The sequence below is a fragment of the Cherax quadricarinatus genome, chromosome 40 (genome assembly GCF_038502225.1).
Source record: "Cherax quadricarinatus isolate ZL_2023a chromosome 40, ASM3850222v1, whole genome shotgun sequence".
Lineage (NCBI taxonomy): Eukaryota > Metazoa > Arthropoda > Malacostraca > Decapoda > Parastacidae > Cherax > Cherax quadricarinatus.
Window position 1 is genome coordinate 10,848,335 of NC_091331.1, and position 14,595 is coordinate 10,862,929.

A 14,595-nucleotide genomic window follows, 5' to 3' on the forward strand; every position below is an offset into this window, starting at 1 on the left:
AAACCAAAGGAAATATTCATATTATTGTCAAAACTGCTTTTTATGAAACAAGATTCAATTATATTCCTGTCGACCATGGACTTGCTTGATACTACTTTCTCAACTTTTTGAAAATCAATTGGATGGTTAAAATCTCTTACATGAATAAATAGAGCATTGGAATCTTGTCCAGTTCTAATGCTATATTTATGTTGTTTTAATCTTAGTTCGAGATTTTTACCAGTTTGACCGTCATAAACTTTATCGTAAATTTTACAAGGAATCTTATAGACACATCCATCAGCATTTTGGGTGGAATTCTTTATCAAAAGTTTTTTTACTGTATCAAGATTTTTGAATACAACTTTAATATTAAAAGTCTTAAGAAGAGAAGGCATATCAACCAAGTTTTCATGGTAAGGGAGAACCAACATATTTTTAGTTGAATAAGGCTGGTTGTCCCTTTTTGGATTGTAAAAAGTATTTCTAGCAACTTTAAAAGATTTATCAATTACATTTCTTGGGTATTTTAAATCATTACCTATTTCATAAAATTTGGATATTTCCTCATCTATGAACTCAGGACTACAAATTCGTAAAGCTCTCAAAAACATTGATGAGAAAACAGACAGTTTGACTCTATCTTGATGCGAGGAATAATAGTGGACATAGGAACAGTTATTTGTAGGTTTTCTGTAAATTTTAAATTTGAATTCATTATTACCCTTAATAATTAAAACATCTAGAAAAGGCAATGAGTTATTTTCTTCAAACTCAACAGTAAAGTTTATAGAATGGGCTAAGCTATTTAATTTTCCAAGGAAATGGTGTATATCTACATTTTTGGGCATAAGACACAAAATATCATCAACATATCTGAACCATTTAGCTCTATTAGGGAGGATTGTGTTAAGCAACCTTGTTTCAAAAAATTCCATGTATAGGTTACTAAGAACAGGTGAAAGAGGATTTCCCATTGCCATATCAAACTTCTGAGTGTAAAACTTATCATTAAATACAAATTTTGCATCAACAATGCAAAGTTCAATAAGTTTAATGATAGTAGGAACTGGCAATGGTAAATCATAGTTTACCATTACCATTACTACTGAAAGACAAAGATGAATTAGTCAAACAATTTACTTCTACTAATCCATCTTTACCTTACATGTATGGACTAATAAAAACACAAACCAGGGAATCCAGTCAGACCAATTATTAGCTCCATAGGGTCAGTTTCATATAAATTATCCAAATGGCTTGTTTATATTTTGAGCCCTATTGTTGGCAAAATTTCTAACTTTAATGTTAAAAACAACATAGACTTGGTTGATAAATTAAGCTCCTTGACTGACTTAAATGATTTTAACATGGTTAGTTTTGATGTTACTTCTTTGTTTACGAAAGTTCCTGTTGATGATTTATTAAGTTTCTTATCTGAAGAACTCGTTAACTATGATTTACCATTGCCAGTTCCTACTATCATTAAACTTATTAAACATTGCATTGTTGATGCAAAATTTGTATTTAATGATAAGTTTTACACTCAGAAGTTTGGTATGGCAATGGGAAATCCTCTTTCACCTGTTCTTAGTAACCTATACATGGAATTTTTTGAAACAAGGTTGCTTAACACAATCCTCCCTAATAGAGCTAAATGGTTCAGATATGTTGATGATATTTTGTGTCTTATGCCCAAAAATGTAGATATACACCATTTCCTTGGAAAATTAAATAGCTTAGCCCATTCTATAAACTTTACTGTTGAGTTTGAAGAAAATAACTCATTGCCTTTTCTAGATGTTTTAATTATTAAGGGTAATAATGAATTCAAATTTAAAATTTACAGAAAACCTACAAATAACTGTTCCTATGTCCACTATTATTCCTCGCATCAAGATAGAGTCAAACTGTCTGTTTTCTCATCAATGTTTTTGAGAGCTTTACGAATTTGTAGTCCTGAGTTCATAGATGAGGAAATATCCAAAATTTATGAAATAGGTAATGATTTAAAATACCCAAGAAATGTAATTGATAAATCTTTTAAAGTTGCTAGAAATACTTTTTACAATCCAAGAAAGGGACACCCAGCCTTATTCAACTAAAAATATGTTGGTTCTCCCTTACCATGAAAACTTGGTTGATATGCCTTCTCTTCTTAAGACTTTTAATATTAAAGTTGTATTCAAAAATCTTGATACAGTAAAAAAACTTTTGATAAAAAATTCCCCCCAAAATGCTGATGGATGTGTCTATAAGATTCCTTGTAAAATTTGCGATAAAGTTTATTACGGTCAAACTGGTAAAAATCTCGAACTAAGATTAAAACAACATAAATATAGCATTAGAACTGGACAAGATTCCAATACTCTATTTATTCATGTAAGAGATTTTAACCATCCAATTGATTTTCAAAAAGTTGAGAAAGTAGTATGAAGCAAGTCCATGGTCGACAGGAATATAATTGAATCTTGTTTCATAAAAAGCAGTTTTGACAATAATATGAATATTTCCTTTGGTTTATATAAATTAGATACATTTATAATTAATAGAATTTGGGAAGAATTTAATAATACACTGGACAAATAATAATTTTTAAAATTTCTTGGGTAGAATAGTTTGTGGGTGAGTTGTGCAAAGGACCTGTCCAGTTGGGTCGGCGCGCGTCAGGTGTTTAACCGTTGTGGGATCTGATAGTGAGGTGCTGGCCAGACCCCTTATATAGCTTCCTTGGATGCTTTACTTTCATAGTTCCTTGATAATGTGAGTAGTCACGAAAGCGCTTGGAATTTCTCTATTCTTTCAGAGTGGTTGTTTTGCACACACACACACACACACACACACACACACACACACACACACACACACACACACACACACACACACACACACATATATATATATATATATATATATATATATATATATATATATATATATATATATATATATATAGATATAGATATAGATATATAATATATATATATATAATGTCCTCGTGAAATAAATATTGCAGTAATTATATTTGTTAACAAAAATTATATAATTTTAACAAGGTATACAATAAGATCTCGGTGTATATGCACTGAGAGGTGTGTGTATATATTAGTGTCTATACACTTAGATGTGTCTTTAATCCATATTATAGAAATTAAAATATTCTTGATTATTAATGTACAGTTTAACTACAACCTAAATGACCCTCGTACAATAAATAAACATAAAGATTAATAAAATAATCTTAGTTTTAATTAAGGAATGATAATCTTTTAATATCTCTTGCTTTCTCGTTCAACTAATTACTGTATGTTCAACACAGGTAGACAGCTGCTTGGTTTAAGTGTATCACCTGAATATTCTCAAGATATATTTTTGAGTGAAAACCTTTAATGATCTTACCTCCTTGAAGTACATGGAATGTTGTGTTATGTAAATTTCCCAGCTTACATGTGTTGAGACAAGCAGAAAACTATCCTCGCCTCCCCCCTCCCTAGCACACCTCTCCTGGCACTCGCATCATGTCATTTCTTATATTCACGTACAGTCCTTCAAATTATATACTTTAATGTGTTCTCAATATTTACATACTGCTTGAAAATGTGTAAAGCTTTCCTTCTTTTAAGTTTAATGTAAAACTTATGCCGCTGAGACACTGAACGGATAATAATTTCCTGAGATGTCTCAAAGCAGTGAAGTACAAACCTTTGATTATTACTATGCTCAATGAGAAGCGCTAAGCGTCTAGCGACACAGCGCCTGGAAAATGGCAAGTAATCAGATTTCATGAGGAATGGAAGGGTAGCTCAAATTCTTTGAATCAAGAACCGTTCACCAGCATCAAGACACCCCCTTGAAGGAACAATATCATTGACCTACGTCACATGGCCTCAGCTGGGAAGATATGTGGCGTGGCTCAATGTCTAGCTTTACAAGCATTAGTCTTTAATTGGTGCTAGGTGCTACACATTGCCTACATAAACATTAAGAATTGGAAAAAAAAAACACTGAGAATTCACATAAACACTAGGATTTTCCGTTCAACCTAGGAAGCGTCGAACGTGGGAGTGTCTGGTGCAGTTACCAAGATCTTCAGGATCTATTAAATAGACTGGGACGTTCAGGTTGACGCACATGAAGTTATCAAAGCAACTCTTCATAGACGAGTCCTCTACTATCCACAGGATCTTGCAGTCACAAGTGATGTTGTTGCCTGCCAATGGATAACGAAGGTGATCCAGCTGTGAGATGTTGAGGAAGGAGGGAGAGAGGAAAGGAAGTAGGAAGAAGAAGGGAAGGAAGAAAGGAATTGGATAGGGCCGGAAGAAAGAAGGGAGGAAGCAAGGTAGGTAAGCAACTAAGCAGGAAATAAATTAAGGAGAGGGAAAAAACATAGGAAGGGATGGAAGAAAATGGGTAGACGGAAGGATAGAAGATATACGATAACAAACACTTGTTAATGAAGCAATGACTTAACAAAGTGAGGGATGGGATACATCTCACAAAACTAAACGAACTTCATTTTTCATGGTCACCCAAAAAATTTAACTGCCGTAATTTTTTGCTATGGTGATAAAAATATTAAAATTTTTACTCGTGTGCGTAACTGGTGAAACCTTTCAGTAATGTATGACGTATTTAAAGTTATCATTAACATCAACTGATGTTAAAGCAGCAATAACACACACACACACACACACACACATATGTATATATCTTCTTTCTTTCAACACACCGGCCGCATCCCACCGAGGCGGGGTGGCCCAAAAGGGAAAACAAAAGTTTCTCCTTTCACATTTAGTAATATATACAAGAGAAGGGGTTACTAGCCCCTTGCTCCTGGCATTTTAGTCGCCTCTTACGACACGCATGGCTTAAGGAAGAATTCTGTTCCACTTCCCCATGGAGAACATTATATATATATATATATATATATATATATATATATATATATATATATATATATATATATATATATATATATATATATATATATATATATATATATGTGTGTGTGTGTGTGTGTGTGTGTGTGTGTGTGTGTGTGTGTGTGTGTATTCGTACCGAATAGGTATAATTGGTCAGTTAGCAAGAACTCATTTAAAATTAACTCCTTTCTAAAATTTTCTCTTATGTGATTTAAAGATATATTTTTCATTTATATTAATGTAAAAATTAATAACTTTGTGCCAAAATAACCTTAGGAAACTTATCTAACCTTATTATAACAAGCTCAATTTTATTTAGCCTAATCCAACTAAATATATTTTAAAGAAGTTTACAATAATTTAATAATAAACAAACACAATGAAATTATATTTTTTCGATAGTTTCAGAATGATTTTTGCGAAATTGTTGCATACACAAATTTTCGCTTGCCCTATTCGGCAAGAAGTGCGTTCCTATTTAAGCCAAAATCGCAAGTTTTACTTATTCGGCACGACATATTATTAGGTTACCGTCTCCGTGGGATACGGCTGGTTTGTTTATATATATATATATATATATATATATATATATATATATATATATATATATATATATATATATATATATATATATATACATGTATATATATCTGGGTAGTAGGGTAGTAGACAGCAACTGCCCAGGGAGGTACTACCATCCTGCCAAGTGAGTGTAAAATGAAATCCTGTAAATGTTTTATATGATGGTAGTATTGCTGGTGTCCTTTTTTCTGTCTCATAAACATGCAAGATTTCAGGTACATCTTGCTACTTCTACTTACACTTAGGTCACACTACACATGCATGTACAAGCATATATATGTATATATACACACCCCTCTGGGTTTTCTTCTATTTTCTTTCTAGTTCTTGTTCTTGTTTATTTCCTCTTTTCTCCATGGGGAAGTGGAACAGAATTCTTCCTCCGTAAGCCATGCGTGTTGTAAGAGGCGACTAAAATGCCGGGAGCAAGGGGCTAGTAACCCCTTCTCCCGTATAAATTACTAAATTTAAAAAGAGAAACTTTCGTTTTTCTTTTTGGGCCACCCTTCCTTGGTGGGAGACGGCCGGTTTGTTGAAAAAAAAAATATGTATATATATATATATATATATATATATATATATATATATATATATATATATATATATATATATATATATATATATATATATAAATTGTATATTTATTTATTTATTTATATACCAACCACTAAAGCTTAGGAAAACAAAGAACTGGCTGTCGAGAATAATGGGTTTGAAGACTGTCTCAGTGATGGTGGTCAGGTGGTTGGACTGCAAGTTGATCTGCACATTACGAAGTCCCCGGAATGCGTACTCACTGCAACACAATAAAATTCATTACTTCACCTAATGTTGGTGAAGGGCTCTCGATCTAATGAACTGGAGTTCCCCTCTTCTTTCTCATATCAAGCCTGTTTGCCTCCCATTCCCCAGGAGCTGTATGACCCTTACGGGTTTAGAACCTCCCAGGGAATATAAAAATACACAAATAACCCGAGGGTTATTTGTGTATTGTTCCAGTCACGATATTGTGCCTTTTTGTTATTTAATATGACAATTATAATCTATTATTTTATATTATGGGTTTATACCATAGGTTTATACCAGGGTTTATACTATATTATGGATATAAAAAGTGTGGAGTTATTTCACAACATGGTCAATAAACACTGAGGAATTTTTACTCTTCACACCCCAACTACACGAGGGTCATTAAAGATGCATGTCACCTTTTAACAACCAATTTATGTGTCCCGTAGCTCGATCGCTAACGCACTCAGCTCACACACTGAGGTCCGGAGTTCGAATCTCCGGTACGGCTGGAAAACAGGACATGTTTCCATAAAACACCTGTTGTCCCTGTTCACCCATCAGTGTAAAATGGGTACCTGGATGTTAGTCGACTGGTGTGGGTCGCATCCTGGGACAAAACTGACCTAATTTACCCGAAATACTCTGCACAACAAGCGGCTTTCTATATAGTAGTATGTTACTGATGTCAGTTAGGACTGTATACCTTGTACATGTACTTGTAGAAATAAAGATATATTATTATTAATTAAAAATACTTTAATTTCTCGGACAGGGATTAAAATAAATTCTTAGTGTATATATCCTGAGAGATATACACCTCACCATATACGTACCCTTGATGACATGTGTTCCCTGAGGTGAGCATCTGCCAGGGACTAACTACACTCCAGTTAACGTACTTTACAAAATGAAATTGAGGCCTTTAACAATTATTAAAAGAATAAAGTGTTAGAAGAGCTTCAAGATCATTCTGATGAATACTAGCGCTTTCCATTTACAAGTAAAGCCGTTATTAGGTCCTCTGACAAGTTGTTTAGAGTAAAGCGAGAGACTTAATGGTCGCCAGGACCCAGCAGGAGGGTTGGTCAGTGTTACAGCTGGTGTGAGAGTGGGAGCACGTTACTCACTATATGGTAAAACAGCACCAGTATTGTTGACCATTAATAACTCAGACAGTAGTTACTGATTCCAGTGGTGACATTTAAAACATAAATATTACGTCTGATAAAAAAGGTCAGTAATATGAGTAAAACGAACAGTTGTCTTGACCGAGCTGGGAGACGTTTAGTAAACAGTGTCTTATGGCCGCAAGTGATACTCACGGTTTGCAATGTATATACATCAAGAGGTGTGCGACTGTCTGTGCATATAAGCAGTTTTAGTGTATATTTTATAGATTAATGTATCTTTGACTGATGGAATACAGGTTATATGTAACCGTAATGAACTGTGTGGGTTGATAGGCTTGAAACCCAATAAACCTAACCTGGATACTTATTGACAGAAAATATTGAACTTATTGTATAAAATTATACGACAGCAGTGAAAATGTCAGTGCTGAAGTGTATAACATGTTATATTTTGACCATCACTAAATGAACATGGTAAGCCTACGGGACCTCCTAGTGTAGGGTACAAAATCTCCTTTCATGAAGAATTAGCGTTCTCTGAACGTATGATTAAACGTGTTAGTAATTTGTCTATTATTTATTCTTTGAGTAAGTGTTGATCATATTGATAAAGCAGTAATCAGCCCATGTGTAGTGGTCAGCTCATGTGTAGTGGTCAACTTATGTGTAGTGGTCAGCTCGTGTATAATGAAGTGTTGGTCACGTGTATAAACTGGTAATCAACCCATGGTCACTGTATAACATTTTAAAGTATGATAATAAAAGCAAAGCGAATGTTTTGTAAACATTTTCACAAATATGTCAATCATTTATGCAAGATTTCATCGACCTGTGCCACAAGGCTTCAAGATCACAAAATCTTCACGTCACTGAGTGGTAATGTATTTTGTTTTTGCTATATGACAGAAAAATGACATATACCTTTACAAAAATACACAAAACTAATGTCACTTTCATTATTTTAAGTAAGGTTAGTTTAAGTCAGGTTTATAGCCTAGGTTAGTGTAGTACAGATTTATATAACCTAACCGTTAGGTTAGATTATATAAACCAGTAAGATATATATAAAACATTTAAGAAATACATTTGGTAGTGAGGTGACTAACAGATAACTAGAGAACTTTCAGATTGCGCGATTATTTCTCGTGGTGCGAGGATGTGCTGTGACGTGAATTAGGAAACTTGAATAACATTTAATGGGAAAAGTGGAATCAAGTTTGAGATATTAACGACAGCTACCTGTACCACTACTACTAATACTATATATCTATGTTAAGACCTCACTTAAATTATGCTGCTTATTCAGATCTCCATATTACAGAACATAAATGAACTTAGAAAATATACAGAGAAAGATGAAGTTGATCCCATGCACCATAGTCCTTTCTTACGAAGACAGGCATTGAATTAGCCTCGAATGACGTAGAATTAGGGGAGATAATACAAGTGTACAAATGAAAAACAGGAATTAACAAAGGGAATATAAATATAGTGTTGAAAGTATCTAACCAAAACAAAGACTTTAAGCAATGCATTCAAGTTGGACACATTTTTATTGAAAAAAGGTTATAGAAAAGTATTAGTTTTGCAGTGGAGTTGTATATTAGTGGGACGAATTCGCAGGTAGCATCATTGAACTGATGATAACCTTGGGTAACTTGAATATAGGTTGGACTGGTATATAAGTAAGTTGGACCTGAATAGCATGTACCAGTAAGCCTACTGCAGGTTTCCTTCATTCTTACGGTCTTATATTACCTCCGCTACCACAAATATGGTGCCAAAAGTTCCCCTTGGTCAGTCAGTTACTTTGAAATTCTTCATGAGCAAATGTCGGTGTTCTGATATTCACAGCCAGCCACAATACGGTATTTGCTCAGCCATTCCATATGGGTTTAGCGCTCCCCATAATAAAATGCTCAGCCATTTCACTGTATACATTTAACCCTTGTTTATAGATGTAAAAAACATTAGTAATTTTTTGTGGCATCTTTGGCCTCTTAATTTCATGTGTTTGTTCTGTGTTATTGTACCAATCTACGCTTCAAAGATATATTGTTTGGAGTGTGTCAAATTTGTTTAACATCTTGAAGGTTTGAATAAGACCTCGTAGTATCCGTTGCTAAGGGAGAACATATATTTTGCTTAGTCTTGCTTCAAACTGTTTGTTCCTTATTAAAGATAACAGTTTTACTGCTCCTTCCTGCATCCTCTAGTTTTCTTCATCTTGTTTTTGTAATTTGGAGACCGAAGGTTGACTGTGCATTTAGGACGAGTTCAGGCAGGGGGATTATGAAGTGTTGATACTGTTTCTGGCATTTTGTACCCTAAATTTTTAACATACGAAAATTACCATTGTGTTGGTTTTGCTTCTCACATCCATTAGATCACTCTCATTGATGATTATTGAAAAGCTCTTCTTTTTCTCAAAGCAACTAGTGGACATATTTTACACTGTTATACCCAAAATGTTGAGAACTGATTCCTACGGAACTCTCCATGTATCAATATAACGATGGTACACACTATCGATAAGTAGATGAGTGACGTGGCAACAGTTAAGTATCTTTATCAACTCAATATATACCACAAGTGTGTGACACGGACCTGATGTAGTTTTTTTTTTTGTGTGTGTATATGTATGTGTGTGTGTTGATGATCACCTGACGTGAGAACTTGTAGGAGTAGCACACTGACCTGATGTATGAGATCTTGTTGAAAGAAAGGTCAAGTGTGAGGAAGTTATTGTCGGGCTTGTGGTTGAAGAAGCGGAAACAGTCGTCGTCGACTTTAGTGAGCAGGTTGTGATCCAGGTAGAGCTCCTGCAGTTTGTCTAGTGCTGAAGTTAAAAACTTTGTTAATACATTTCATTAAAATGTATTTGTGGAAAATACTGTATATATTTTCCAGAAATTCAGTATTTATATGTAAATAGATGGCCATACTGTATTTAATAATATTTGTCATAGAAAACGGAAAGCCTGCGTCTGCGCAGACGGGACTCGCCATCTTGGTTTTGAAGTGGATACAACGTTAATATAATGGGAAGAATTTTTCGTGCTCTAGAGGTTAAAATTGGGTTGACACCTCTCAAATAGGAGGCGAAATTGTTGGACATGCATTCCTACATAACTTGAGATGTCAGACGACTGGACAAGACAGCTCCAGGAACCTCAGATAAGCTCTCTAGATTTGTGTATAATTCTGGCCAGTGTTTTCATAAATTTAGTTAGTGAGGCTTTTCTGAGTATGATACAACTTAATATCCAGTCAAATTGGTGAGTGATATTAAGATATATTTTCCTTCTGTTATGTAATTGTGTATATATATAACCATTTATTAGTTTTAATATACAGTCCACAAATTTACATATTTACCAGTATTCCTGGTGTATGTATATTTCATTTAATTAATAGGTCCAGAGCAACTTGTGGTCATGACAGTGGTAGGTATCGAAGGGGGACATTTTTGCGACCTAGGTGTCCCAAATTCCTACTTGTCTATGTAATATTGATAAGTAATAATTATCTTTGTTATCATCTACTGTTATGTACATAATTAGTTACATTCAGATAAATGCAATTTTCTACATTTAATTTGCCCGTTGGTCCTTCTTGAACCGGAGGTAATTAGTGAAGTCATTAATTAGTTAATTAATTATATGTGAAATAACAGAAGGAGGTGGATGTTAAGTTCACAAATTTACTTAATGTGTAGTGGATTATAATAATTACAATATTAATTTTGATAAGCTAAGCGCAAGTCTGGATAAGTTTGTATTAATTTGTATAATACTAATTTGATAAGACAATTCTGGCCAAGATTTATATCAGTGTATGTGTAATTGATAAGACAAGTGTGGATAAAGATTATATTGTGTATAATATTAATTTTGCTATGCCAAATTCTGGCAAGGATTTATATTTGTATAATATTAATTTGATAAGCCAATTTTGGCCAAGATTTATATCAGTGTATGTGTAATTGATAAGCCATGTGTAGCTAATTATTAATGTGTATATTAATTTTGCTATGCCAAATTCTGGCAAGGATTTATTAATTTGTATAATATTAATTTTGATGAGCCAAGTTTGTATTAATGTACATTTAAAATTTATATTATACATGTAATTACTAAGCTCAAGTAGCTAGAATTTATTTAAAGGTAAGTTGTACTATTTACCTTTATAAAGTGCATAATTTAGTACATAATCAGTGTTACTAAGTTGAATTTAATACATTGCATCATGGCTGAAAATGAGGAAATTAATGTAGAAGACAAACATATGGGATATAGAGCAAAGAAAACATCTCTGCAAGCTAGAAAGGGGCATGTAACAAAAGGATACAATAAATGTTTGGAATTAATGAATCAAGAAACTGTGAATACTGATGATTTAAAATTATATTTAGATGCTTTAGGTAATAGATATGATTCATACAAATTATATTACAACAAATATGAAGGAGATTTGTTAGTAAACTGTGTAGATGAGACTGAAGTAGATCTCATGATTAATCAGTATTATGAATTAGAGGAAAAGATTCTTTCTTGTAAAAGTCAGGCCTTGAATAAATTAAAATGTGTAAACCAGGCAGTTGGTCAGTCTGCTCCAACAAATAATGTCTTTGCCAAAACTCCCAGAATTGTGTTTGCCTGTGTTTAATCCTGGAGAAAATTGGGAGGAATTTTGGTCAATTTTTAAAGCAGCTGTGCATGATAGGAGTGATCTAGCCTGTGTAACTAAATTATTTTACCTCAAAGGACAGGTTGAGGAGATGCTCACATACTCATACAAGCCTTTCCCAATGTAAATGACTTACAAGGAAGCAGTTCACTTGTTGAAAGTCACTTATGGTAATATAGAACAAAGTAGGTTGGATCTAGTGAATATCATTATTAATTTAAAATCTCCAGATCATACTTACAAAGGTTTACAGCAGTTTAGAGTTAAACTGGAGAGCACTCTCAAAACATTAAGTAATAAATATAATCTGAAGGAATGAGACTGGTTATTGAGTGCCATTGTACAGAATAAATTAAACTATAAAACACTTGAATGGGTCTCCAACAAATATCACAAGGGTTATTTTGGTCTGGAGGAAATAAGACTAGGTCTACAAGAATTAATTGTGCAGTTGCAGACCAGCCAACCAACTCATTTTAAAGATGCAACACATAATAACTCAGAGGTATCTGTCAAGTTTCAGAAAGGGAAAAATTATCCCAATGTTAATAATCAAAATTCATTTCCTAAAAATAGTTGCATAGGTACATTTCAAGTAGCAGGAATCAGAAATAATGATTCTCCACAAGGTAAGAAGAATAAGTACCCTCCTAAGAGTAGCTCAGTTAATAAGAAACCAGTCAAAGAAAAGAGAGATTGTCTCTTCTGCAAGGGTACTCATTTTTCTAAGAATTGCAATGCATACAAATCATGGAATAATAAAGTTGAAAGATTGGAGGAACTTGACAGATGTATTAGGTGTTTGGGTAATCACAATGTAAAGGATTGTTATGCCAAATTAAACTTCTGCTATCAATGTCACAAAGGAAGACACCATATAGTCGTGTGTAAGGGTCTATATGTTAATGTTGATAATAATGATAATGTTGACAATCCTGACACAACAGTAGCTAATGTAAAAATTGCTGCTAATGTTAATAATGATGGTTTTGCTGAAGTAGCCTTACTTGTGTTACAGGTAAAAATTTATGATAAAAGGCATAAATCAAAAAATGTAACTGCATTATTAGACCAGGGATCCCAACGTACTTTCATTAAACGTAAATGTCTTGATGGTATGAAAGTACAGATGGGAGATCCCACAACTTTAAAATTATCTGGTTTTCTCTCAGATAAAAGAGCTCAATTGTATGACACTGTTTATGTAACTGTCAGGTTGGGCAATGAGAAAAATCGTGATAATGCAGTAATTGTAGATAGACTTCCAGAGAAAATATCTACAGTAGGGCTTAGTAAAGCTACAGAAAGACTCTCACATAATATAAATTTAGCACCTTCTGGTGTAAGTGATGATTCTGTAGACCCAATAAATATTTTGATAGGTAGTGACTATTATGCCTCCTTTGTAAAGGGTATGGTAAAGAAATGTGGTGTCACCCTTTTGAAGACTGCAGGAGGCCATGTAATGTATGGTAGGATTCCTCGTAATAATAATTCATGACTAGAGGAAACTACAAATACCATAAATGTGTGTCTTACTCATGAAGTCGTGCCCTAGTATAATTCTTTCATAGAGGATGGTGTTGAGCCTCTTCAAGGGGGGCTCCTTGGCGTGGTGAAGAGGCTCTTGGTCTGAGGAATTAGACCTATCGGTCTTCTTCCTCAGACCGAACCTAATTACCCCCCAATCTCCCCTCCCCTATCCCATCCTCCCCATCCTCCCCTTTTTCCTTTCCTCCTCCCCCTCCCCACCCCTCCCTTTTGCCCTTCCTCTTTTTGTCCTTTGGGATTTCTCCCACAGGCGCGCTAGTTCCTAGGTAGAGGAAAGGATACCGGGGTCCATCCCATTCCGTTGAGGTTCTTAGCGGTGGCATAGTTTGCCGTGGAATCTGGATCGCCTGGGGATGTCCCGATCCCTCTCCGGTATTCCGGAGTAGCTTTGGGTGTCTTTCGGGCGACGAGTGTATCTCTGGAAGCCACCTTTCGGATTCCGGGGGTGGTGGCCGAAGGAGGTATGCTTTGTGGCGGATATCCGGCCGCCCTCTCTTTTGTCCACCGAGGTAGCTCGGCAGATGTGAGGTTGCTATCCCGGATTGTTAGTTTACTAGCATGATGGGTAGGGTATGGCACGGGTTCCATGCTGCATCTGCGCTACTTGCGGTGCTGAGGTCCTCTTGGGCGCGGAGGGAGATTTCTGGCCCTTTCATTCCTCCTAGGACCTATCCCTCCCCGGTCCCCCCTTTTTTTTCTCTTTTTTTTCTTTTTTTTTTCTTTTCTTCTTTCTTTTTTTTCTTAAAAACAAAAAGAAAGAAGTAACCTAACCTTGGCAGCCCTAGTCCATGAACCTGGTACCCCCGGGCCCCTTCTTGATACCGCACCCCGTTCTGACCCCGCCTCGTCTTTGGATCACTCTTCAGACATTCCTCATGCCTCTGTACCTATTGCCGGTGCTGTTTCCTCACCCGCTTCAGGTACTGAGGCCTCGACTGACTCCTTCG

General features: G+C 34.9%; 1 protein-coding gene across 1 annotated transcript in view; it reads right to left on the reverse strand.

Moving 5' to 3' along the window:
- Positions 1-2,947: 2,947 nt before the first annotated feature.
- Positions 2,948-14,595, reverse strand: part of LOC128687401 (uncharacterized) — a 48,436-nt gene continuing 36,788 nt past the window's right edge. The window contains exons 5-7 of the mRNA XM_070092694.1: positions 10,106-10,247; positions 6,152-6,282; positions 2,948-4,189 (exon numbers count right to left, since the gene is read on the reverse strand). Coding sequence (XP_069948795.1) covers positions 4,017-4,189; positions 6,152-6,282; positions 10,106-10,247 — 446 coding nt within the window. The 3' untranslated portion in view covers positions 2,948-4,016. The remainder of the gene's footprint in view (positions 4,190-6,151; positions 6,283-10,105; positions 10,248-14,595) is intronic.